The sequence below is a fragment of the Phoca vitulina genome, unplaced genomic scaffold (genome assembly GCF_004348235.1).
Source record: "Phoca vitulina isolate PV1807 unplaced genomic scaffold, GSC_HSeal_1.0 scaffold25, whole genome shotgun sequence".
NCBI lineage: Eukaryota > Metazoa > Chordata > Mammalia > Carnivora > Phocidae > Phoca > Phoca vitulina.
In genome coordinates this window covers 41,435,010-41,461,527 of record NW_022589728.1, presented here as the reverse complement: position 1 = coordinate 41,461,527, position 26,518 = coordinate 41,435,010, and the positions used below count along the sequence as shown (strand labels likewise).

Here is a 26,518-nt window from a genome sequence, read left to right as displayed (position 1 = left end):
CATTCTAGGTGCTGCGGGACCCCAAGATGCATAATACAGTGCAGTTTTGCCCTCAAGCAGCTCCCAGTTTGAGTTTTATTTGCAACAATGTAGTCTTTTAAGCTATCGCTAGTTCACCATTGAAGTGGGCACTAATTCAAACCAAAGTAATTAGGAGAGAGGAGGTGGGGGGACAGAACACCAGAGGCGTGAGTGGGCAGCAGACAGGACCACTGAGAGGGCAGAAGGAAACGGGCATAATCCTGGTCTTGGGAGTCAGACTCGGAGTGCAGATCTGCCAACGAGCAGCAGTGCGCACAGGTGTGGTTTTTGCCGTTAGTATGTATTCGATGCTTGAAAGTTTTTAATTACTAAAACAATCCTTGTTTCTTTTTAAAATATCAGATGAGAACACTGATGAAAGTATAGGGCAGAGCTTATCACTGGGAAGCTTAACTAGTATACTAGTTTTTTAAAAATGTAGTATTCCCCCCCTTTTTAAAGATGTTATTTGAGAGAGTGAGCGAGCATGCGTGGGGGAGGGGCAGAGGCCGAGGGAGAAGCAGACTCTGCTGAGCAGGGAGCCCCACGCGGGACTCGATCCCAGGACCCTGAGATCATGACCTGAGCTGAAGGCCGACGCTTAACCGACTGAGCCACCCAGGCGCCCTACAGTAACCCTCAATATGATTTCGGTAATATACTTTACATTAGTACACATTTTGTTAATACAGTTTGGGTCGTGATCAGGATAATGCTAAAGGACAGAGAGTAAAGCAGTGGGGTTAACAAAACAAAAGCTTTCAAGTCAGCCAGACCTAAAGTCAAATTAGGGTTCTAGCTCTGGACAGCCAGCTAGCTTACCTTAAGGAAGTTATTTTCTCATCATGGGTAAATTGTCAGAGTTGTAAAGGTGAAATGTTTGGGATATGAAGCCCTCACCATAGTGACTGACAGTCCTCAGTATTAACTTCATTCTCCGTGACCCTAAGGAAAGGCACTTCCTAGCTGGACCGGCCCCTCGAGTTGTGGCTGCTCCACGAGCACGCGGGGCTCACCTGAGCTCCCCACCTGGTCTCCAAGGGCGGGGGAAGGGAGGAGACGGTCCCTCTCCCTGCCCCCTGGTGGCTGAAGCTCGGCCTGCAGGCTCCGTGCAGCTGAAACCACAGTCCCTTGGGGGCTCCGACCTGACAGAGAGCACAGCACACTGGGTCCGGGCTGCCGGGGACCGCGGGAGTGCCTGTGGCTCACTCTGAGCGGCGTTGTGGCGCCCTCGCCCCCCAGCAATGTCTCATCGATTCTGTGAGCCACGCACACCCAGCCTAAAAATCCGCTTTCTCCTCAAGTAAATAGTCAGCTCCTGTTTTCTGTGAACAAGAACCCTAACCAGTATACTTTTGTAAAACTAATAAAAGAGCAGTGCCATAAAATTATTTTAATAACCTTTTCTCCATGACTGAATATACAATGATAATGGAAGTAACGTATTCTTCCGCTGTAAAGATGGGTGGAATATGTCAAAATCCACCTGTTGAATTTTCTTTAAGTAGTCCTCCAGAGCAACCTGGAAAAGGAGAATAATGGTCATGAGGTCACAGAATGATTAAGGTTTTTAGAGAAACTAAAGAAAAATTTTAAGTATTAAGGCTATTTTAGTTTCCCTGAGATGGTCTTCTATGTACTAAGAATTTAAATGAGAATTTTAAAAGGGAGAAAGAAAATAAAGACATCTAAGAAGTTTCTATTAGACCAGTAAAACAGCATCAGAGCTAGTACTAGAAATTTCAAGTCAATTCTGATCATAACTTTTAGAACGTAAATTTATTACAATCTGTTTTACACAAGATGTGTAAAAAATTAGAGAAATTATTGTTTGTCAGGTATTATTACTATATTCTGTAGAAAACAGAAGAGGTGTTTCCATCAAGGACACTGACCACCACCACCACCTCCCCCTGTACGAATGCATTGTGCCCTGAGGACGAGCTTAAGTTGTTTGTTAAAAAAAAATTATTTTGTGGAAAAGTTTAATGGGTCTCCATGTTCTTGTTAGAAAACAATTTGCAACCTGGGAGAACAACCACAGGTCCCTATAAATGTCACCCCACGCTTCCCCCATCACACAAAACTTGATTAAGCTTTCGTGGGGATTGGGGAGTAGGATGGAAAACAGTGGCAATGGACCGTGCTCTTTATTTTATGGTTTTCAGTTATTTTTATTAATTTGTACATTTTAAGTTTATTGCAATAACTTGATTAAACAGAGAAGCCACTTAGTTTTGCACTGCACAATGCTGAGGCACCTCTTGCCTTCTCAGTCCACGTGCACAGCACCCCCTAGTGTCTGCAGGACAAGCTGTGTGATCCCGCAGAGGCCCTGCTCTGGATTCGCTAGAATATCCGGATGAACCAAAAGACAACAAAAGGGATTGTTATTTTCTCCCAGATTCTTTTCCTACATACACACACAGACAGACAAATGTACGTACAAATTTAGCATCTACATTTTAAACCCTAAACTTAGAGATGTGTACAACAGGAGATCCGTGCACAGCTGCTGTGTGTTGTATTAGCCAAAAACCTGCCAACAATCCAGGTCTTTGACAAAAAAAAAAAAAAAGCACTAGTCACACAATGAAATGTACTGCAGTGAAATGTGTGACCTAGAAGACATACAGGTATGATCCATTTTTATAAAGCTCAAAACGAAAACTAAACAGTATGTTGTTTAGGAATATATAAAACGGGGAAGAGCCCTTTTGGAATAAAAGCAACAGAATAATAAATTCAAAATTCAGAGAGCTATTTGGGGGAGACAAGCAGAGGCAGGGGGATGAGATGGGGGAAAGCACACAAGTGTGGTTTGATGGTGACATTCTCGCTCCTGGATTGAGTGGTGAGCTCATGGGTGTTCGTGACATTATGCTTTAACACGTGCACACATATATAGATAGACCATATTCATTTGTACATATCAAATATTAAAACTTTTAGAAGAGAATGAGAAAGAAAAAAACTTTGAAGATATTTTAATATACTTTCACACGTTCTCTCTTTTTTTTGGAAAAAAGAGCTCCTGTTATTCATAATGTTCTGTAACATTATGTGATAAATAGTTAATATTTTGTGATCAACTTTCCATCTCTAAGGATTCTATGTTCATTTTAATAGTTTATAGTATCTACTTATAAGGAATAGTTAATGAAATTAAGGTGCCGGCACATGATAGGATATTATATAGCCATTAAATATTGTATTTATAAATATTTTTAATGATGTCGCTAGATGCTTGATAAGTAGAACAATGACATATAAAGTGTGATTTCAACTATACACAAAAATTCATTGAAAATAAAAAAAGAACAGAATAAGCAGTGGTTATGTCTGGGTCCCGGCATTATAGGTGATTGTTCTCTCCTTCTCATTTTTTTTTTTTATATCGTCCAAATCTCTGTTCTGAGGATGTAGTTTTTACAACTAGGAGAAAATTCCATTAAAATACAGAAGAAACGTGACCTCCGAATCAGAGCTCAGCTGGACATTCACAAATAAGGATTTGATCCAAAGGAAAGTCTGGCTAATGGTGTGTGTGTACACGTACACACACACACACATATAGACCTATGCAGTCTGGTGACTCGTGTACACACACACACACACACACACGTATACACACACACGCACACACCCATACAGACCTATGCAGTCTGGTGACTCGTGTACACACACACACACACGTACACACACACACGCACACACCCATACAGACCTATGCAGTCTGGTGACTGTGTACACACACACACACACACACATACACACACACACACACACACCCATACAGACCTATGCAGTCTGGTGACTCCACTCACCTGCCCCAGAAACACAGGCACGGCTGTGACCAAAAGCAGAACGTAACGAACAAAACCCACCAGAAGGGAGGGAAGCAAAAACAAAGTCCCACGCTAAAGAACTGCACTGGGAACCTTACAAAATAGAAAAAGAGATCACACACATCTGTTTCATTAATTCAACAGCCTTCTCTGTTAATCTACTTACCGTCTGAAGAAAAGCAGGAAATGCTCTCACAGGAACACTTTTCTGGAAGGACCTAGCCTACAAAGGAAGACAAAAGGAAACTGGTTTCAAATGTAAATATTTCTGGAAATAAACACTCTGCCTCTAAAAATGATCACAAAGCAACACTACAAGTTTAACAGCACAGCTAGGGCCTCTCTCAAAGGCAAGAAAATAGCTCTCTTGCCAATTAAAATTAATTTCTTAAGCCTAAAGGACTCAGGAAAAAGTACTTTAATAAGAATCCCATTCTTTCTTGCAGACTGGCTTTGGCCTTTTCCAGCTGCCTTATAACATCTTACAACCCTGGCCCTGTATCTCTGTAGCGAGGGGGGAAGGAAGAAATACTTGCACTCACAAGTCCCGGCACCGCCCTAGCTTAGATGGTGGGCATGTCCTGGTTACGTGAACTTAAGAGCCTCCTAACTGATCTCCTGCCTTCATTCTCAACCTTTTGTTCAGTTCACTCAGGCAGCCAAATGAACGTTCTTAGTCACTATTTTATTTTTACTTTCTTTAACTTAACTCTCTGAGATACACCAAGTCTTATGTCTTCATTTTGGAGTTCCAGGGCCTCCACATCTTGGCTCCAACTTCACCTATTCCACCTAAGTCACTACTACCCTGGACTGTGAAGCCCTGACGCACTCACACTGATGCCCAGCATCCTGCACTCACCACGCCCGCTCTTGTCTCCAGGTCTTCGTTCATACTGCCAGACATTGCCTCTACTTCCTGACACTTTTACGGCCTGCACTCTGGTTTTACCCTCAGCTGTCTACTAAAATTGCTCCTTTCAAGATCATTCAAGATTTACTTAATCACCATACCCTTCTTTTCAACCTCTCTACAGCATGCAAAACTTTAATATTCCCCTTTCTTAGAATCTTCTCCTCCCTTGGTTTCCAAGAGACTGATTCTTAGTGCACCTACTTCTTTGATCACTAATAAATGGCCCTTCTTCCTAATAAATGGCCCTTATTCCTTTGACCTGAGAGGCGGAGGTGGGCCTCGGGTTCTGCCCTTGGTCCTCATGTCTAGATGTACATTCTCCTTGATACCATCCACACTTAGAGCTTTAACCACAGGTTTTCTATGTGGATGACTCCTAAATCTCTATCTCCAGTTCTGACCTCCCTTCAAAGTCACAATCCAGCCATCTTCAATAGCCTGTCTCCCTAGTGTTCTCGAATCCCCTTAAATTCAGTGATGTCCAACAGCTGGTCCAGAGGCTACTGATCAGCACCAGCACCCCACTGCTTCTTTTCACTGTAGTCTCTGAATGGAACCACCACTACCTAAACTTGAACTCTGCAGCCTTCCCTCTTCCTGATCCTGCCACAACCCAATCTGACATCGAGTCTAGTTGATTCCACCTCTGTTGTGTGTGTGTGTAAATCTATATACACATCTACCGTCTCTACGTCAGATCCTCTTTCTCTCTGTCCTAAATAAGCCTCCTAACTGATCTCCCATTCCCCAGATTTGTCTCAAACACTGCTGGCCAGGTTCTCCCATGTGCAACACGACTGTCCCTGCTCTACTTGATGGTGACAATGAGGAAACATGTCACTTACGATATGCCAGGCACAGTTATGAAGTCTTTATGCATGCTAACCCATTTATCCAAATCACAGCCCTTTGAGTTAGGTACTAATATAACCCTCTTTCCCAGAGGAGGAAACTGAGGCACAGAGGTTAAGATCACATGATTAGTAAATTGCAGAGCTAGGACTGAAAGTGAGGTTCCGGCTCCAGAGTCTGCACTCTCATCTCCCGTGCTCCAGTGCCTCTCCAAGGCCTCCCAAACTCCGTACTTCAGTCCTTCAATACTCTTCTCCAAACCTGTTTTCCAGGGCCCTAGTTCACATAACCTACAAACTAGTAGTTTTCAAATGTGGCTGTTTAAAATCATTTGGAAATTTTAATTCCTGGCCCCATCCCAGACTGACTGTATCTCCAGGGGGTGAGGCCTAGGAATCTGTATTTTTCAGGTGCCTTAAGTGTCCATCAACTGGCGACTATTCAGGTTCCAAGGTTCCAACACAGGGCTTTCCTGATTTAATGATTCTGTTGTGTTCTCAGATCTTACCTAAAACTCTGCTAGTTTTAAGTAATTTCTCATCTAAAGTTCCATGTATTTTATCTACACCGTGCTTCAGGAAATTAAAAAAAAGATTAAGATAGACTCTTCGCCTTCAAAAAGCTTACAATCTGATTACCTATTTAATATTTCACAAGTATTTACTGAGTGCCTATAATGTACCAGGCACTTTAGATGCTGAAGAAATACAGCATAGAACCAAAGTCACTTACATTCTATGAGGTGGGGACGCATTAAACAAACTTTTAGTATGTCAGGTAGTGAAAAGTCCTAAGCCAGGTAAAGGGACTGAGGGTGATGGAAAGGGAGGATGTTATTTTATTTTTTTATTTTTTAAAAATATTTTTATTTATTTATTTGACAGAGAGAGACACAGTGAGAGACGGAACACAAGCAAGGGGCGTGGGAGAGGGAGAAGCAGGCTTCCCACCGAATGGGGAGCCCGACGCGGGGCTCGATCCCAGGACCCTGGGATCATGACCTGAGCCAAAGGCAGATGCTTAATGACTGAGCCACCCAGGTGCCCCGGGAGGATGTTATTTTAGATACGGTGGCCAGGAAAGATCTTTCTGATAAGGTGATATTTAATACTGACTATGGGGTTGGGGTGGAGGAGTTGGGGGGTGGAGAGCATCTTCCAGGCAGATAAACAGCAAGTACAAAGGCCCTGAGATTTGCAGGTAAATGACAAGTCTTTAGGATCCACTGAAGCTCAAAAAAAAAAAAAGGGAGGCAGGATTCACAAGAAGAACCAGGAAGAAATAGCATCATGAGAATCAAGGAATAGTTCCAGGAGAATCGGGAAGGAATAGCATTATTGGAATAAAGGACATAGTTTCAAGAAAGGGGGGGTTGCGTGCGCCTGGCTGGCTCAGTCAGTGGAGCACGTGACTCTTGATCTCAGGGTTGTGAGTTCAAGCCCCACATTGGGTGTAGAGATGGCTTAAAAATCTTAAAAAAAGAGAAAGTGGGGGTGGGGGGAGTCAACAGAAGACAAGTTACAGTTTGAGAAACCATGAAGAACTAACTCTTAGGAATCACCGAAAGTGGTATGCAGGAGAAATCAGGAACCAGTTTAGGTCAGGGAATCAAGGGAAAAAGATTTTAGAAAGTTTCAAGGAGGAAAAAATGTCTGTGGTGTCAAAAGCGGAAAGAGTTAATGTGAATGAGAGTTTTAGGTGCCATTAAACGTGGCAATAAGGAGATTATTTAGTTGTGCTTATCAGAGTAGGCGAGAGGGAAGCGAAATGAGAGCATGATGAACAGTGCCAGGGTGATGCTGGCCTTGAGGGAATGATGAATACGGACCACTTACTCACAAAAGTTTAACTGGGAGGGGGAAATGAGCCACAGAAGGGTCCACAGGCTGCCCAGAAAAGGGGCAAATTATCAGGCCAGCTGCAGACGCTGAGACCATGAGCCCCCGGGAAAGGAGCCATCAGCCCTGGCAAGGCAGAGAAACAGCCTGTCCCCTGCGAGCGAGAGCTGGTGGGGGCACAGAGCAGGCAGGGGCTCAGCGAGGAAGCTGAGGAAGGATGTGTTCATCCGCTGAGAAGGAGAAAGCGGGACCATAAAAAACTGGAGAGAGTTCACAATCGTCCCTGAGATAAACCTACTGGGATTTCAGGGAGAAGCGGAATGAAGGCTGGGGACCATAACCACGCTCTAGCAATGGCCACGTCTAGAATGGCCGTCTCCCAAATGGTCCGGCAGAGGGGCTACTTACGTGCTTCAGGTGCAAGTGTGCCTGGCCAGCAATGTCATATATCACATCTCTCACGTTTTTATCCTGGCTCTTCCGTACAAAATCCTCTTGGGAAACCCCATGCTGTGTGGGAAAATACGTATCACGTTAGGAATCTAAAGGCACACTTTAACTTAGTTCAAGAAAAACAGGTGATAGGATAGTATGTACAGTATAATGCCTGTTCTGCTTTGAACATATACGTAGATGCACGTGTGTGTACACACACACACACACACACACACACACACTCCTAGAAGAATATGCAACAAGATGTTAATTAACCACCGCTGCAGGTAGAACAAAATTATACAAGCAAGAAAACAAACATATGTATCCCTCAGAGCCCAAAGTGCCTGACTGATAAAATTCTGGCTAACCGGAGCCAAAAGGCAATCAGCATTCATTTCAAAGCAGTTATTTGAATAGATGAAGCAAAGAACCAAGACACCACGGCCCTCCCCGAGTTCCTGAGGTAAATCATGAGAGGAAACAAGTAACAGTCTTACCAGCATACAAATATCCATGGGAAGGAACACCCTTCTTCTGCTTCCATGATAGGGCGTTGCTCTCAAGCAAGTCACAATGCCCTGGGCTTTTCCAATGTGACTTGCAGCATGATCTGCATGAAGATCCTTTACACCTATGATTTCAGAAATTAAGCAACAGGGCTGCTCTTTACTCCTTATATGCACAACAACTCAATAGAAGCAGCTTGGAGAAACCACCTACGCATGGAAAAGCAGGTGCTGATCCTATGTTTTATATCTGAAAAACAGGACTTCTTTGAGCAAAACTGGGCATGAGAACAAGCTGACTGTTTACCAATGAACAGGTTTCCGAACCTCAACTTTTAAATAAAAAAGTCTTCCTCGGACTACAGCACACTGAGAACACATTTGGAATTTTAATCAGCTGTCTTGGAAAACCATCACAAGTCTTCCATTTCTTCTCCTCCATGCAATTTCCATATGACCTCATTTTAAATATACGCCTCACAAACATTCTGCTCTTTGCTCCCTCCTTTCATTGTGTTGGCAAACATGTCACCGGGTGTACAGGCAAAAGAGGCTTGGGAATCTCAATAGGGACTTGTGTTATTCCTTTAGGGTGACATAAAGATATATGACCTTCTTCAAAAGAGAGGCTATTGTCTTTGGTCCAAATAATTTCCTCATTACAATAAGACTTCACCAACTTAAAGTCAGGTGAGGAAAAGTATCATCTAAATTTATTTATTTTTAAGAGGAAAGAAAAAGAAAAATCTCATAAAAACTTTGAGAAATGCAGTGTTATATTTTCTACTCTTTTTTTTTTTTTTTTTAATGTAGGGAAGTATTATTGACAGGAAGAGTCAGGCCCCAGGCCTTCCAAATTGTAGGAGACACTTAAAAAAGAAAAATCATCTGCAATTACCAGAGTATTAATCACAGTATTCCCATGAGGCAGCTAAAGTACTTTTATGAGAGCCTGAGTATTGTGATTAGTCTGTACTCCAAAGAAAGCTATATATTCCCCTTCTTGTTTAAAAACAAAAAAAAACTTCCTTTATTGGTGGTGCAAAGAAAAACTTCAGTGTTAAACTAATCAGACTGTCAAATTATGAGTCAAGTCTGAAGGGTATTTTCTTTGAAAAAGAGAATTATAAAACAGAAAAAAACTTACCCAGTATTTCTAGTGTTAAGTAAAGAAGAGAGCTCTGTGTGTTTTCAGCGTAATTTTCCAGTTCCTGGATATTACGATATGCTCTGTCATCCAAATTTTTTTCCTACAGTCAAACAAAATGCAAATAAAGTTTGATGAATTGTCAATATTTTATAAAGAAAAGGCACCATTGTTTTTGCCCTAAAGAACTAATAAAGAATAAAAAAGTTAGTATATATTGTTTAGTACACAATAAGTTTAAAATTAAAATATTAAAGTCCTACACGTTCAATACTTACAAATCACCCCTCAAAATAATACCTTGGGAATAATGTCAGCGTACAAATCACACAGACATGGGGTTAGTTTAATTTTTCATTCCTTTGAAAGCCCAAGGAATCATGAGAAACAGAACTGAGTTCTCACTTATGCACCTTAGACATTATCTTCTTAATCCTAAAAACCTCTTCCCAAAAGATAAGGAATTAATGCTTTTTCCACGTGGCAGATGAAGAAACTGAGTCACAGATACATTAAGTAATATGCCCGAGGTCACATAGCTAATAAGTGGTAGGGACAGGATTCAAACCCATATATTTTAACTGTTAAGTCCATGTTCTTAATAAAGAAAAGGTGCCTAGAAGAGGAAAGGAGATCATAACCAGCCCCCACACCCCAAAGAAACCATGTTCAATAAAGTAACAGGGATGATTATGTTACCTGATCACACTATATTCCAGAAACAGAAAAATGTACATCTCAGAGCAAGAACATCTAGCTACTTTTATAATAATACATTTACAAAGACTCTATTGCTAAGGAAACATACTCTTTCCTCTTTTTTTAATCAGAAGAAAATGGCACCAGCAATGATCCCAGGGAAAAAAATTATGTCTTATCTTTTACATTTTTAAAAAACTGAGACTTAATTCACATACCATAAACTATATCCTTTTCAAATGTACAATTCAGTGGTAACGTATATTCACCAAGTTGTACAACCATCACCACGATCTAACCCCGAGATGTCTTCCCCGCCTCAAAAAGAAACCCTGTACCCATGAAGCAGTTACTTCCCATCTCCCCCTTCCCTCATCCCCCAGCAAACCACTCATCTACTTTCTGTCTCCATGGATGTTTGTTCTGTACGTTTTATGAAAATGCACTGATACATGGGGCGCCTGGGTGGCTCAGCTGGTTAAGCGTCTGTCTTCGGCTCAGGTCATGATCTCATGGTCCTGGGATCGAGCCCCGCATCGGGCTCCCTGCTCTTCGGGGACTCTGCTTCTCCCTCTGCCCCTCCCCCCTGCTTGTGTGCTCTCTCTCTCTCAAATAAATAAAATCTTTAAAAAACAATGCAGGGATACGATATGTAGTTTTTTGTATCTGGCTCCTTCCGGTTAGCAGGTTTTCAAGGTTCATCTGTGTTGGGAGCATGTATCAGTACCTGATTTTTTTTTTTTTTTTTTGGTGAAAAAACTTAGATTTAGCCAGCTGGACTCAGTTTAGATGATTCCAATTTTGTTGGCAACATCCAAAGCATCACAGTCAGGAGCCAGCTGAACATATGCCTTCTTCTCTCCATCAGGCCCGATCAAGGTGTTGACCCTGGCCACGTCAATGCAGAGCTTCTTCACAGCCTGTTCGATCTGGTGCTTGTTGGCCTGGACATCCACAAGGAACACAAGTGTGTTGTTGTCTTCTATTTTCTTCACAGCTGACTCAGTAGTCAGGGGGAACTTGACGATGGCATAGTGATCAAGCTTGTTTCTCCTGGGGGCGCTCTTTCGAGGATATCTGGGCTGCCTTGGCAGACACGGTGTCTTGGGTCGTCAGAATGTAGGTGACATGCAGATCTTTTTTGTGACTGTGGACGCCTTTCAGCACCACTTTCTTGGCCTTCAAAGCCTTTGCTTTGGCTTCGGCTTTGGGAGGGGCAGGGGCTTCCTTCTTAGCCTTCAGCACCATCTTCGTAAAAGGGATTTCCAAGGCCAGTACCTGATTCTTTTTAACTAAAGAAATTATTAATAATATTCCATGTATGGATATGCCACATTATGTTTTTATTTACTCATCGATAGACTCTGAGTTGTTCTCACTTTTGGACTGTTATGAATAACGCTGCTATGAACGTCTGTGTGCAAGTTTTGTGTGGACACATGTTTTCGTTTCTCTTGCGTATAAATATAGGAGTGAATTGCTGGGTCAATGGCACCTCTATGTCTAACTTTCTGAAGAACTGCCAAACGGTTTTTCCAAAGTGGCTGCACCATTTCCTATTCCCATCAGCAATGTATGAAGGTCTCTAATTTCTCTGTATCCTCACCAACACTCGTTATTGTTCATTTCTTTTATTACAGCCATCCTAATGAGTGTAAAGGAGTCATTTATTCTGGTTTTGATTTGCATTTCCCTAATGAAAGTCATTTGTAGATCTTCCTTGCAGAAATGTTTACTCAAATCCTTTGCCCAATTTTAAATTGGTTATTTGTCTTTTTATTGTTGAGTTATAAGAGTTGTTTACATATTCTAGATACTTGTTCCTTATCAAATACATAACTTGCAAATATTTTCTCCCATTCCATGGGCTGCCTTTCACTTTCTTGAAATTTTTAATTTTGTTGAAGTCCAATTACCTGTTTTTTCCTTTTATTGCTTAGGCTTTTAGTATCGTATCTAAGAAATCACTGCCTAACCTACAATCCCAAAGATTTATGCCAATGTTTTTTCCTAAGTGTTTTACAGTTTTAACTCTTACATTTAGGTGTTTGACCTATTTGGAATTAGTTTCTGTATATGGTGTTAAATAGGCATCCAAATTCATTTCTTTGCATGTGGATATCCAGTTGTCCTGGCATTATTTGTTGAAAAGGCTATTCTTTCCCCATTGGATTATCTTCACACCCCTGTCAAAAAAATCAATTAACTATAAATATATGGGTTTATTTCTGGACTCTCAATTCTCTGCCATTGATCTATATGTCTATGCCATGCCAATACGCCATAGTCTGGTAATTGTAACTTTGGAGCTAACTTTCTTCTTTTTCAAGATTGCTTTAGTGATTCTGGGTCTCTTGCATTTCCATATGGATTTCAGGATCAGCTAGTCAATTTATGCAAAAAGGCAGCTGGAATTTTTATAGGGATTACATCGAATTTAAAGATCAACGTGGGAGACTGACCCCAGTCTTTTACTCTTAAATATCCCTCCCTACAAATGCCAAATGTTATTTTCCATTAAACCAAAAAGTCATCTCTGTCTTTACCTCATAAAAACACAAAACACCTTTGGTGCTTGGGTGTCTCAATCAGTTAGGCCTCTGACTCTTTGTTTTGGCTCAGGTCATGATCTCATGATCTCAGGGTCATGAGATTGAGCCCCCCCTCCCCCCCCAACAAGCTCCACACTCAGTGGGGAGTCTGCTTGAGTCTGCTTGAGATTCTCTCCCTCTTCCTCTGCACCGCCCCCCCCACACACGTGCACATGCACTGTCTCTCTAAAATAAATAAATCGTAAAAAAACAAAACAAAACAGAAAACACCTGAAAAATAGATCTTTTTAGTGCCAATTAACTCCGTAGGCCAACTGAGCAATTTTTTTTTAAATGCTGAATCATTATCTCCCATTTTGGCTTGTATTATAATTACTATAGCCTATGGTTATTAATGGGTTGTAGCCAAATAAACTAAACTTAACATTTTCATGACAACAGTATGTGATAAATATCAGGCTGATGAGAACACTGAGCCAACAATGAGTCAGAAAGATTATATAAGTTAGCCCAGGACAGAGAGCAATTTGCATGCTTGGTTGGACCTAGAACTCAGTTCTTAGAATGTAGTATAGTACTCCATTCACTAGAACCATCAGACTTTCCTTACTGCCTCTACTATCTGGATAGAGATCCAAATACTAGGTGTACATAAAAGTATGTGCATGACTGGGGCGCCTGGGCGGCTCCGTCGTTAAGCATCTGCCTTCAGCTCAGGTCATGATCCCAGGGTCCTGGGATCGAGCCCCGCATCGGGCTCCTGCTTGGCGGGAAGCCTGCTTCTCCCTCTCCCACTCCTCCTGCTTGTGTTCCCTCTCTCGCTGTGTTTCTGTCAGGTAAATAAATAAAATCTTTAAAAAAAAAAAAAAAATATGTGCACGACTACTCAAGTTTTGATGATATTAAGGAATTATCTGTCATTTTTTAAGGTATGATCATTTATTGTGGGTATGTTTTCTAAAAGCCTTTTTTAAATCTTTTCAAGATACATATACATTTGCAGATTGACTAATATGATATCTGGGGTTGGCTTTAAAATAATCCTGTAGGGTTTAATGAGAGGAGTTGGTAGAATATAGATGAAACAAAAGTAGACATGTGTTCATAGCTAAAGCTGGGTTACAGATACATGAAAGTATATTACACTATTCTTTCTACTTTTGTGTAAGTACGAAAATTTCCATTAAAAAAAAAAACCAAAACCCACAAACCAGTAGCCTGTAGGTGTGCACACATCTGCCTCTGCCTGCGTGCTTGTGTTTGCCTGTCTGACTCAAGACACAGGGGCAGGGGGCTGAGGTGGGTGGCACGCAGTGAGGGAGAATGGACAGAATGGCACAGTCCTCTAAAAGTGTCCTTCCTCCAAAATATAATACACATATTAAGACATTTCCTCCCTGAGGAATTAGCTTACAGATTAAAAAGGAAGAAAACACTTAAGACTTGAGCAATTTCAACTTACTCTTTCATCAATGATTTTCATAAGCCATCTTTTGGTCAGATTATGTCTTTTGACAGCCTAAAAAAACAAGAGTGTTGTAAATTTTTAGAAAGTACTAGAAATGACTTCAGCAGACCTGAATAAAATAAACAAACCAAATACAAAACTAGGTAAGGAAACATTTGTAATAACTCATCACCAGATAAACAGCCATGTTAAAGAAATATCAGGGGAAAAGAAAATGTCCCTAGCAAACATTTCAAAACATTTCCAAGTACAGATGATACATCCAAAACATTTCCACTAGACTTTTTTTCTTATGCTACATGATGCGTCTTGACTTCTATGCTTCTTTACCCCACATAAAAGTTTTTCCATAGGATAAAAATTCTACTTAGTGAAAATAACCACTTCACCAAACATGAAAAGAATAACTAAAGGTCTAAAGAAAATAATCCACAGGGCACAGTGTTATCTTAGCCAACAAAGACACTCAGTAGGAAAAAGCACATCTCTCAGATCATGGTCAGCAGTCCCATTCCTCCCAAAGGAAACGAGACTCTGGAGAAATGGGTGATTCCAGAGCCGGGGCAGGGGAGATTCAAGGTGATCCTAGAATATTTTACTGTGCCAGAATATAGAAAGTGCCCCCAAAAGTGATGGGGGTGCACGTTATAAGGACACAGGAGCCAGTTTGAAAGGGCTCCCACTATCCAAATCTGGGCCAGTTTGAACACCAAAATAATTAAGTATAGTAATGAATTATAAACTACTGGAAAAAATAGGAATTCATGAGTTCATAGCAATAATTAATAAACAAATAAATAAACACAGGGGATTGAGAGCTCTTCCTCATGGCAGAATGCCAAGTGCCAACCAGTAATGTTGACGGAGTGCTAGAGTCTGGAAATTATCATTTTGCAATCATCAAAGGTAAAGAGTGAATCAGACAAGAACCATCAATGAATGCTAAGTTTAGGAAGAAACTGATGAGGAGGAAGATACATGCATAGTCTTAAAGTCAATTACTTTGTAAGAGGAATTATAATTATAGACTGGGAAAACCAGGCAACACCTTGACCAGGTAATGAAAATTAACAATGCCAATAAAAGACAGATGGACAAAGTGTGCCTCCAGACATGACACCCTGAGAACATGTTACCTTCACAGTATTCTGGCCAAACACACATAAACCGAATTAGTCATGAGAAAACATCAGACAATACCAAAATGAGGAATACTTTAGAACAGCAGGGGGGAAGGGGCTATATACTCTTCAAAAATGTCAATGTCTTAGAAGACAAAGAGAAGCTATGGAAATGTTCCCGATTAAGCAGGCAAAAGAGACATGACAACTAATACCTGACCCTAGACTGGATCCAATACTGGACGGGGAAAAATACTATCATAGACATTACCAGAGAAACTGACAAACATGGAATATAAATGGAAAATTAGATAGAAGTATTATATCAAAGTTAAATTTACAAAAGTCAATAACTGTTCTGGTTACAGAAGAGCATATCCCTATTCTTAGGAAATACTCATTTAAAGTATTTAGGGATAAAGGGCCATGATGTATATAACTTCCACTCAAGTGATTCAGATAAAAATTATGAGTGTGTAAATGCACACGTTGCACGCACACACACACAGCACACATGCACATGTAAGTGAGCACTGCACAAATCATTAACAAATAGGATAAAATGTTAACAGGTGAATCTGGATATAGCTTATAGAAGTGTTCTTTGTACTATTTTAAATTTTGCAACCTTTCTGAAAGTTTGAAATTATTTCCAAGTAAGTTTTAAAAACATTGTTTCCTTATCAAGTCAACAATGAGGTATGTTTTCATAATAAATAAATATGGTAGTGAAACAAAATCTTAGGACTATCCCATACTCCACCTAAGACTCTAAGATGTCACGATACTAAAATGTAAAAGTTAGCATGCTCATCAACACACATCTATGTGACAAAGGCTGGAAGCAGGGAGCACAGAGCCCATTTTGCTCGGCAGGAACCTAATAGAAGCTCCAAGTGCTGCATGGCCTTGGCTGCAAAGTGCTCTCAGCCCTGCCATTATTACATGGTAGGACTCCCCACAGGTCTCTCCCCAGTCCCAGGAATCAGCCTGGGATTCCTCAGTCATACAGAATCCTCATATTGCTTTATTTTGTACATGTCTAAGTGGAGTGAGGCATATTTGATCTTTGCAACCACCATCAAGCACCATTCCTGGTACATAAAGTACTCAAGAAATATTTAACCACTGAAAGTCAGATTCCTGTTTACTCAAGGCTGAACCCATACTGGCTGCTGTTCCTTGACTGCAAAATATAATTCTTCCGTCTGATTCTGGAGGAATCAGAGATCAAGGTAAAAAACAAGTATTTAATAAGAAGCTGAAAATCTGCTGAATAAAGTATCAACAATTTTGGAAACAGATGCCAAATAGAATAATAACCTTGGCTATAAACATAAATTCAAACTGCAACTAACATTAATACACGGAGAAATGAAGAAGCCCATACGAAATATATATGTAATCATAGATATGCAACTATTTTGTACCCTAAAAGCACCAATGAATCGCTGTGGCAGAAAAGTGCTCTCTGAACAACACGCTGTCACTCTTTCCCTATCTAATCTTCTAAAAGAACCTGCCCCTCTCCAAAGAACCAATGGAAGGTTTTACTGGACAGTGGCCCAATAAGCATACGCTCCAGCAGAATGGGGAGGAGAGAACATGCAGTGGGAACAACTGCTCTGCACACTACCTGCTTCTTTCAAATATTCATATTAACTTCAACACTGGTCATATCAGAAAGCTGCCCAACAGCAATCATCCAAATTTAAGCGGCTATTAAAATTGGACAAATTGGCACATGTGTAAACATTCTACAATTCAGATACGTCCTCTGGGTTTTTTTTAAAGAGAGGCCAAGAACAAGATAAATTTGTGTTGAAGGAATCTCTGGTCTTCCATGATGTTTCCTGACAAACGCCAGGACCTTCAATGCAAGTCTTAGCATAAACCCCCACTGCACTGATGTTTGTGTATAAAATCATTGTTTTTCTAGGCTTTAGAGAAACTTTTCTTTAAACGGAGTCACCAAGGTTGAGGTTCTTAAAGTGAGATGAACAGAGGTAAACAACTAATCTAATACTCATAGCTTCCCATCCACTTTTTCTTCTCAGTCCCCAGTTGTGGGGGGCCTGGCTTTCCATCCTTACTGGGGCTCTGTGAAGTCAATCGGGGGCCCAGGAACGGGGTGTGCCTCTGCTTGTGGGCAGACCTGAGAAGAGGTGCAGGTCAGGTCTGTTCGGTGGCTCCGTCACAGAACCTGTCTTTTGGCACTCATGACACTACAGTGGGGACACAGATCATTGACAAAAGCACTTAATTCCCTTCCTTCAGTCATGGTGTAGCACATTTCCAAACTCTGCAGAGCTGTGCATGAAACTATTCACTAGATCCATCTAGCTACCCAAAGAATTCTCTAGCCCATAGGTTTCCATTCTCTAATGCTTCAAATTCATCAATGAATATGCAACTCTATCAAACTCAACAAGACAGTTTTATATTTGTGTCTGGACAATGGTGAGGGCAAGTCTCCCTTCACCAAAGATCAGTATGTGTTTTTCTACAGCCCACAGTATGGATCGGAGCACTGGAATAAGGAGGTGCTGGGCAGACAGAACAGACAATTAACCTGCCACTGCTTCAAAATTTGTGGGGCTTAATTTCTACAGCAAATACGTGGAAAATAAATACATCACTTATAACGCAAAGAGACCAAATTCCTTTTTTTTCCTTTAATAAAGAAATTCACTAAAGATCTGTGCAAATTATTAGCAGATGATTTTAAATTCTTTGTCAAAACTAACAGAGCTCTGAACATTACATGATCCTGAGATTATTTTCAGGATAGATTCCCCATCGCCACTAGCCAAACTGTATGCACCAAAAGGTATGCTCAAATAACACTTAAAAATTAAAAGTAGCATTTTGTTTTTACCTTCCATAGCTCGAGGGCCACAGGCTGCTGGGGTGGGTTGTCACAGTATATGTCGTCCACTGTTTTTTTCCAAAACGCCATTCTCATCAGTCCAATTGTTTTCTCAGAGACGGAGTCCTTAACCTGTAAACAGCGTTCAAAAACCTTAATAAATGCACTCTTCACAGTCTCAAAATCAGTATCTGTGACTGCGTAATCACATAATTCAGCCAAAAACGAAGTTTAGTTTTTTACATTTAATTTAATTTTTCCTTGAAGCTATATATCAATTAAATTGTTGTCATTAAGAGTTTCCTAAGTAACCTGCAAATTACTTCCAATATCTTCAAGGTTTGCATTCCAAAATAAGAGATTTCTTCTAGAAATAAATTGTAAGAAAAAAAACGGGGGCGGGGGGACATTTAGATTAAAAGAAATTTGATAGAGGAACCAGTTGCAGTATGTGGAGTTTATCTGAATCCTGATTTGAAGAGAGACAACTGGGAAAAATCTGAACACTGGATGTTTAATGATATTAAGGAGTTATTAAATTTTTAATGTATGACAATGGTATTATAGTTATCTTTTTTTTTTTTTTTTTTATTTGAGACAGAGAGAATGAGAGAGAGAGAGAGAGCACATGAGACGGGGGAGGGTCAGAGGGAGAAGCAGGCTCCCCGCCGAGCAGGGAGCCCGACGTGGGACTCGATCCAGGGACTCCAGGATCATGACCTGAGCCGAAGGCAGTCGCTTAACCAACTGAGCCACCCAGGCGCCCCTATAGTTATCTTTTTAATGAGTTATCTTTTAGAGATACATACTGAAATATTTACAGATGAAAAAATTTATCTGAGATGGAGGTGAGGATGGGGTAGGTGGGGATAGAGAAGAAAAATCAAGATTGGCCATAAATTAGTAACTGGTGGAGCTGGGTGATGGGTTTATGGGAATTTATTATAATACACTCTCTAATTCTATATATGTTCAAAGTTTTCCATAATAAAAATTTTTTTTAAAATAAGTGGAAGAGAAGAAAAACAATCTTCATTGGATTAGTGATGGTAAAATTATGTCAAGTGTGGAGATAAACCTAGGAAATAGAACCAGGGGCTTTCTAGAGGAAGCAGGGAAGGAAGTAACATGTATCAAATGTCCAAGAGTGTGAGGCCCTTTACTAGGTTCTGTCCCAGAGATTATCTGATCGCAGTCCTCACCACAAACCCACAGGGTCATTACCAATATACCTATTTACAAATAGAGAAATTATGGCTCAAAAAAGTCGTAGTTTATCTCATGCTCTGCATGCTCACAGCTCTTATAATGGAACCAGAAGGGTATGCAAAAGATTATGGGTGAGGGGAGCATCTGACTACAAAGAGGCACATGAGGGAATTTTGGGGGGTTGATAGAATTTTTCTTTTTTCATGACTATGGTGGTGAATGCATCACTCTATGCATGTATGAAACCTACAGAACTGTATACCACAAAAAGTGAATTTTACTGTATGTACACTTAAATAAACTCATTCCTTTACTAAGTAATTTTTTTCTTTTTTTTTTTAGAGAGCAAGAGAGAGCACACATGCAAGCAGGGAAGGGGTGGAGGGGGAGGGAGAGAGAGAATCTTAAGTGGACTCCACACTCAGCGAGGAGCCCTACCCAGGCTCGATCCCACAACCCTGATATCATGACAAACATTAAGTTTGTTAGCTAGTTTATTTTTGGAATTGAATTGGTTAAGTCTAAATAGCAGGACAAAGAAATCACCAGCAGAGACCTTATGCACATCTAAGTTATAACTATTTCTTTATTGTTCAGCATTAAACACATTTTATCACCATTTTTGCAAATAATTTTTTAAGGTATTTTAATACCAGCCTGAGCCAGTTCCACATTGAAGGCCCTCAGTGCAAAAGCAGAGCTTCTGGATTCTGCAGGGAGCAGGAGAGAACATAAATAGCCTTCATAATCTCGTTTCCTATAACAAACAGGCAAAAAAAGACAGTCACTTTTCACTTTCTAAACTGTACACACACACAAAAATGCTGACTAGAATTAACTGGAAAAAAAAAATCGAGGCTTCAATTCAAAATAGGCCTGAAATTTCTTATATTTTATACTTGTTTCCTTAAAATTACAAAAAATGTATCTGCCCCCAATCCCAGACCAGTTAAAAAGAAATAATCTCTATTAATTTATTTGGATTTATATAGTACTTATAATTTTTATTGTTTCAGAATCACTTTGGTTTCAGTAAGAATTCAAATGATCTACTGAGGTAGAAATCAAGAAAGCAATACCAGCAAGTACTGGTACGAACTCACAGTTTTTAATACATAGATAAAGACACAGATAAGACATAAAAACAGAAAATAATATGGAGCGTGTGGGTGTGTGTGCCTGGGCGTACACTTATGTGTCCTAGCAGCATCTGCTGAGAGAGCCTAGAAGCAATGATATCCCCCAAGCCCCCAGTATCCGTGAACACACCTAACACCTAGATCTTTGGTTCCTAAGTACCATTCTCCACTGGAAGAAACTAGGGCTCATTGGAGGAGGAACTAAGTCAGGGCTGGGGCAGGGAAAATACAAGATAAGCCAGAAACATCTTCCTGGACAGAAAGTAATGAAATATTCAGAGTGCAGGGACTTGTCAAAATGACAAAGAAACTGGCCTGACAAAGTTCTCACTGACTAAGTCTGGGACAATCTGAGCATCAAAAAAAATAATGATAGGGGCGCATGGGTGGCTCAGTTGTTAAGCGTCTGCCTTCAGCTCAGGTCATGGTCCTAGGGTCCTGGGATCGAGCCCCACATTGGGCTCAGCTTCTCCCTCTCCCACTCCCCCTGCTTGTGTTCCCTCTCTCACTGTGTCTCTATCAAATAAATAAATAAAATCTTTAAAAAAAAATGATAGTAACAGATTGTAACAGAATGCTGTAAGCCCACACCAATATAAAAGAATGGATGAATAGGAAGAGAAGGAAACTTGACAGAAGTACAATGCCAACTGATAAATCTAGAAGACATGCTGAAAAAATTTTAAATAATCATTGGATAACTATCAAGTAACAATTCAGTCAAAAATCATCAATTAATATCTTAAAATGTTAAATGGGTGAAAGTTTGATAAAAACAGATGTTGACATACCTGTGAAGAATATCCTCACAAAATACATGTTACTAATTAACCTTCTTATTAACTAAATTTACAGGGGAGAAACCCAAAAGATACCTTTTCAACCAAGTAATAAAAGGTTCACACCACAGAAATAGGATAATCAACATCATGTGCTTCCTGAAATGATACTGAGAAAAACACAGCATGGCTTCTGTAATATTCCTGCCAAAAATGTATAAATCACAAGGAAACATTAAACCCAACTGAGGAAAATTCTACATAGTAACTGGCCTGTTCTCTTCAAAAACTGTCAAGCTCATGAAAGATAAGGAAAGACTGAGAAATTGTTCAAGGCTGGAGAAGACTAAAGAGATTTGACAAATGTAGCATATGATCCTGGATGCATGAAAATCATAATCGAATAATCAGCAAAATTTGAATGGAGTCTGTGGATTCGATGGTAATACTGGATTGATTTTAATATCCTGATTTTGATGGTTGTACTATAGTTACATGGAAGAGGGCCCTTGTGTGTATTAAAAAATACATACCAAGGGACACCTGGGTGGTTCAGTCGGTTGAGTGACCAACTTTTGCTTTTGGCTCAGATCATGATCTTGGGGTTGTGGGATCAAGCCCGACGTCAGGCTCTGCACTTGGCAGGAAGTCAGCTTGAGATTCTCTCTCTCTCTCCCTCTCCCCCACTCACACGTGCACTCTCTCTCTCTCTCACTTGCTCGCTCTAAATAAATAAATAAATCTTAAAAAAAATACACACCAACATATTAAGGGGAGGGAATGGGGCATCATGTCTACATCTTATTCTCAAATGGCTCAGAATGTTAACAATGAGGGAATTTGGATGAAAAGTATATTGGAGCTCTGTGTATTATCTCTGTAATTTCTGTCAATTTGAAATTACTTCAAAATAAAAAGTTTAAAACGATATAATCCTTATTATATACATCATAGGATGACTGCCTATCGACAAGGCTACTTTCACGATAATACATTGGAACTTTAATATAACATTATTTCCTATAAAACAGTAATCTAAATAAAGGGGGTCCAACCTCCTTCCATGGAGTTTAGGTACTGAAATTCAGACTACTCCCACATTTCAACTGGTTCACTTTTTTTTTCAGTTTAATTTAATTTTGTTTTTTGAGAGAGAGAGAAAGAATGTGAGCAGGAGGGAGGGGCAGAGGAAGAGAGAGAGAATCCCAAGCAGGCTCCATGCTCAGTGCAGAGCCCGACTTGGGACTTATTCTCACCACCCTGAGATCACCACCTGAGCCGAATTCAAGAGTTGGACGCTCAACTGACTAAACCACCCAGGCACCCCTCAATTGGTTACATTTTGTTGTCTGCCTAACAGAGAACTTAAACCTCTTCTAGTCGCACCCTTCACAATTTCCTCCAACTTCCACATAAACGAAAGGAAGCAATAATGACAAGTAACCCTGCTATCACAAAATAGCCCTACTAAAAAAATCTCACCCTAAGTGGTTGCAGCTACAAAATGGACAGTGTGGGCAAAACAGCTCTCTAACTTCTACTTTTAAATACATATAGATATATTTTAAATTTTAATATAAAAGTCTCTGAACTTCAAAACTGTTTAAAACACTAGGATGTTAATATGAAACAGTGAGAAAATAGTGACTAGGAATCAAGACTACAATCTTAATTTCCATTCAAGTAGTTGACAGAAATGATACCTGACACATCTATTTCCTAATTTGCAAAATGAGGCTTGATAACCTGTTTCATATCTCCTAAAAATAATCAATATGTGAAGTACTTCAGGTTTCTTACAGGGAAATGAAAAATGACACACTAGTATGGTAACAACCTTTGGGAAATAAGATACTCTACAGAGAAGGGTTTCCCTGTAAAGTTTTTTTTTTTTTTTTAATTTTAATTTAAAATTTTTTAAATTTTGGCTGGAAATTTCTCTAAACAATATTGCCAACCTCTTTACACTGAGTAAGATATACTGACTATTTAACCATTTCTTCATCACTCAGGATCATTGTTATAAATACCGATTATTGGTAGACAAGGGTATCTTAAGTAGCCAAACAAGGTCCAGTTATTGGAGAACTGTTCCAGATAGTGAGAAATTCCATACTATGATGGTTTTATACAGCAACAGGGCCAAAAACCTTCCATTCATTCATTCACTGTAACATTTATCCAGTGCCCACTATGCACCAGCAGTGTGCTAGACATTAAGGTATAGATTTCAGTCTGGTAGAGAGAGGCAGATATATGAAAAATAAGCACATCTGGTGTTAGGATTGCTGTGCTAGTTCTAGTTCCATGGACTGTGCCATCAAGGCACAAAAAAGTGGTTCCCCGGTGTGGCTGTGGGAGAATGGAAAACAGGTACACTTTCAGACATCACCACTAGCACCTCCTTACCTCCTTATAGCGCTAATCCCAAGGCCTGAGGCAGCCTTGGGGTTCCTCAAAACCATACCCCCAAGAAACCTAGGTAAATTAGGTTTGAGATAGTCCCAGGAACCTAGCCTCCCAGCAGAGCTCTGCCTGGCTAACCTGAACTTCTGGCCTGGTATCTTTTTTCAGTATTTGGAGGCCTTACATAAGATACATGTCCAAAACAACCCTGCCCAGATCATTTCAGAGGCCAAATCCTGCAAAGATTAATGGACAATCAGAAACTAGAAATTGTAATCTTTCTAAAATCTTTCTAGGGGCACCTGGGTAGCTCAGTTGGTTAAGCTACTGCCTTCGACTCAGGTCATGATCCTGGAGTCCCAGGATCAAGTCCTGCATTGGGCTCCCTGCTCAGCAGGGAGTCTGCTTCTCCCTCTGACCCTCCCCCCTCTCATGTGCTCTCTCTCTTCTCTCTCTCTCTCATTCTCTGTCTCTCAAATAAATAAATAAAATCTTTTAAAAAATAAAATCTTTCTAAACAAAACAAATTTTGGTTTTTATTTAAAAACTACTACAGCAAACAATGAATCATGGAACACTACATCAAAAACTAATGATGTAATGTATGGTGATTAACATAATAATAAAAAAATAATAAAAATAAATAAAAATAAAAACTACTACTGTGCATATGTTATATGCCAGCATTTTTATATACATCGTTGCATTTAATCCTCATAACCAGGCTATAAAGTAGGAGTAGAAATTTACAAATGAGGAAATAGCTGAATCTTAATGTGAGTAACTTTTCCAAGCAATGGACCTAGGATTAATAAACTCAGATCAGGTCTGCCTGCAAAATCCAGGCTTTTTAATAAATCCCTAGAGTCAAAAGCATCCATTCCACTCAAATACCTATATGGACAGTTTAAATATCTGCCCATTTGTAAATATATATTTGAGAAAACTGTCATGTGATACCCTAGAACAGTATGATCATTTTATATACATACTATATATATGTAGTATATATATACACACTATATATGTAGAAATATATACTACATATATGTAGTAATATATATGTAATATATGTAGTATATATACTACATATATATAGTAGTATATATGTAATACAATGATCATACTATTACTTACATATAATAATACATAAGAAATTAGGAAGAGTGAGGGTGCCTGGGGGGCTCAGTCAGTTAAGCGTCTGCCTTCAGCTCAGGTCATGATTCTGGAGTCCCGGGACTGACCAGGGAGTCTGCTTCTCCCTCTCCCTCTGCTCCTCACCTCCTCATGCTCTTTCTCTCGCTCACTCTCTCTCTCAAATAAAATATATAAAATCTTAAAAAGAAAAAGAAAAGAAGGAAGAGTGATTATTCACCTCTAGATAGGGAAGGTAGGCCACTACAGATGTCAAAAATTGCACTAGACAAGTGGATATGGGTGGTAAACATTTTGGCAACTTGTGTCTTTTTATCATCAAAAAATGATAACTTTAAAATATATAAAAATGAATATAACTTTTTAGCAGTTTTGGCTTTTACAAGCTCTTATTGCTCTGATTTCCACTATTGTTATCTTGTTTCAGTTATAAGTAATCAACAAATAGAGTGGGGCAGGAGCATTATTTTTAAAAGTGATAAAAAACAAAATTCTGAAATGCATGGGAATTCTGTTTTGTTACACTACACTGTGCTACAATGAAATTAAAAAAAAATTGGATTTATTAGCCCAATCAAATCCAAGGTAGCTTAATGATCCTCGCACTTCTTAGAAGTTAAGACCAGGTACTTTGAGCATTTCACCACTGTTGTAAATCAAAGGCAGCGGAAGGGCAGCAGGGCCTAAGCCACTGGTCTTTGCAGTCAGGCCCAATTCCAAGGCTGGAGCCTGCCCAGATCTACTGGTCACCTGGTGACCTGATTCATCTAACTCGACTGCACACGATTAACAGCGACTGCCATGTGCCAAGCCTTTCTGGTGTTACCAGGGTGAACAAAATTGTCATCAGGCCTTGACTTTATGAGACTATTCTACTGATCTCAGGTAAATTCCCTAATCTCTCGAAACCTTCGTATCCTCATCCATTAAATATGATAATAATGGCTTATATTGTACTCACTGTGCCCTTGCTTTGTGCCAGGCATTGTTCTAAACGCCTTAATCCTCAAAACCCTAACTGGTAGGTCTACATTTGTGCGTCACAATTTGTAACGAAGAGTAAGTAAATTACTTGTCCTTTGCATAGTGCCTGACACGTAAGAACTCACTTAGCTAAAAATTACTAGTCGTCTGTCAAATTTTTAAAAGGTGTGCATGCAGTACGTTTAACTAGGTAAAAATTAAGTTTCGGTCAAGGTGACAGACAAAGGAGTTTTGCCACAATTCTGTGACCGGCGTGAAAGTTCCCGTGGCCTCACTCCCCGCCAACCGGAGCGCAGCAAGGCGATGGTCCGCTCGCCCCGGCCGGCTCCGAGTCGCGCCGCGCCCACCCGGGCCCCCTCGGGCCGCTCGCTCACCGCAGCAGCTCCATGCAGTAGCGGTCGGCGCCCGAGGCGCCCGATCCGCTGGCCGCGGCCACGCTCCGCCCGGACCCTGCGGGCCCCGGGAGCCGCCGCGCGCGCGCCCCCAGGCTCCGGGGCGGCCGGCGGCGGCACAGGCCGGCAACGCCGAGCCTCAGCGGACCGCAGGCGGAGCCCAGCACGGACGCCGCCAT

The 26,518-nt window shown here is 40.4% G+C and overlaps 1 protein-coding gene across 3 annotated transcripts; it reads right to left on the bottom strand.

Annotated features, from left to right (window-relative positions):
• Window positions 1-580: 580 nt before the first annotated feature.
• NDUFAF6 (NADH:ubiquinone oxidoreductase complex assembly factor 6) lies at window positions 581-26,518 on the bottom strand. Of its 3 annotated transcripts, XM_032421910.1 has the most exons (9): window positions 26,322-26,518; window positions 20,142-20,241; window positions 18,285-18,407; window positions 14,280-14,336; window positions 9,567-9,669; window positions 8,411-8,544; window positions 7,884-7,985; window positions 4,036-4,092; window positions 581-1,543 (listed from the first exon to the last, which is right to left on the bottom strand). In XM_032421910.1, exons 1-9 carry the CDS (start codon window positions 26,516-26,518, stop codon window positions 1,415-1,417), a joined length of 1,002 nt encoding a protein of 333 aa, XP_032277801.1. In that variant the 3' UTR covers window positions 581-1,414. The 3 variants fall into 3 exon arrangements, with proteins under 3 accessions (XP_032277801.1, XP_032277804.1, XP_032277802.1); XM_032421913.1 differs by lacking the exon at window positions 20,142-20,241 and having other exon boundaries at window positions 26,322-26,383; XM_032421911.1 differs by lacking the exon at window positions 26,322-26,518 and having other exon boundaries at window positions 20,138-20,352.

Excerpts from the sequence above, each read along its gene's own strand:
- NDUFAF6 (XM_032421910.1), bottom strand. The coding sequence starts at position 26,518 with ATGGCGGCGTCCGTGCTGGGCTCCGCCTGCGGTCCGCTGAGGCTCGGC. Across the intron at positions 14,337-18,284 it reads TGGCCCTCGAGCTATGGAAG|GCTGTCAAAAGACATAATCT; the intron begins GTAAAAACAAAA and ends TTGTTTTTTTAG. Across the intron at positions 4,093-7,883 it reads CACACTTGCACCTGAAGCAC|GCTAGGTCCTTCCAGAAAAG; the intron begins GTAAGTAGCCCC and ends CTTCCTTTGTAG.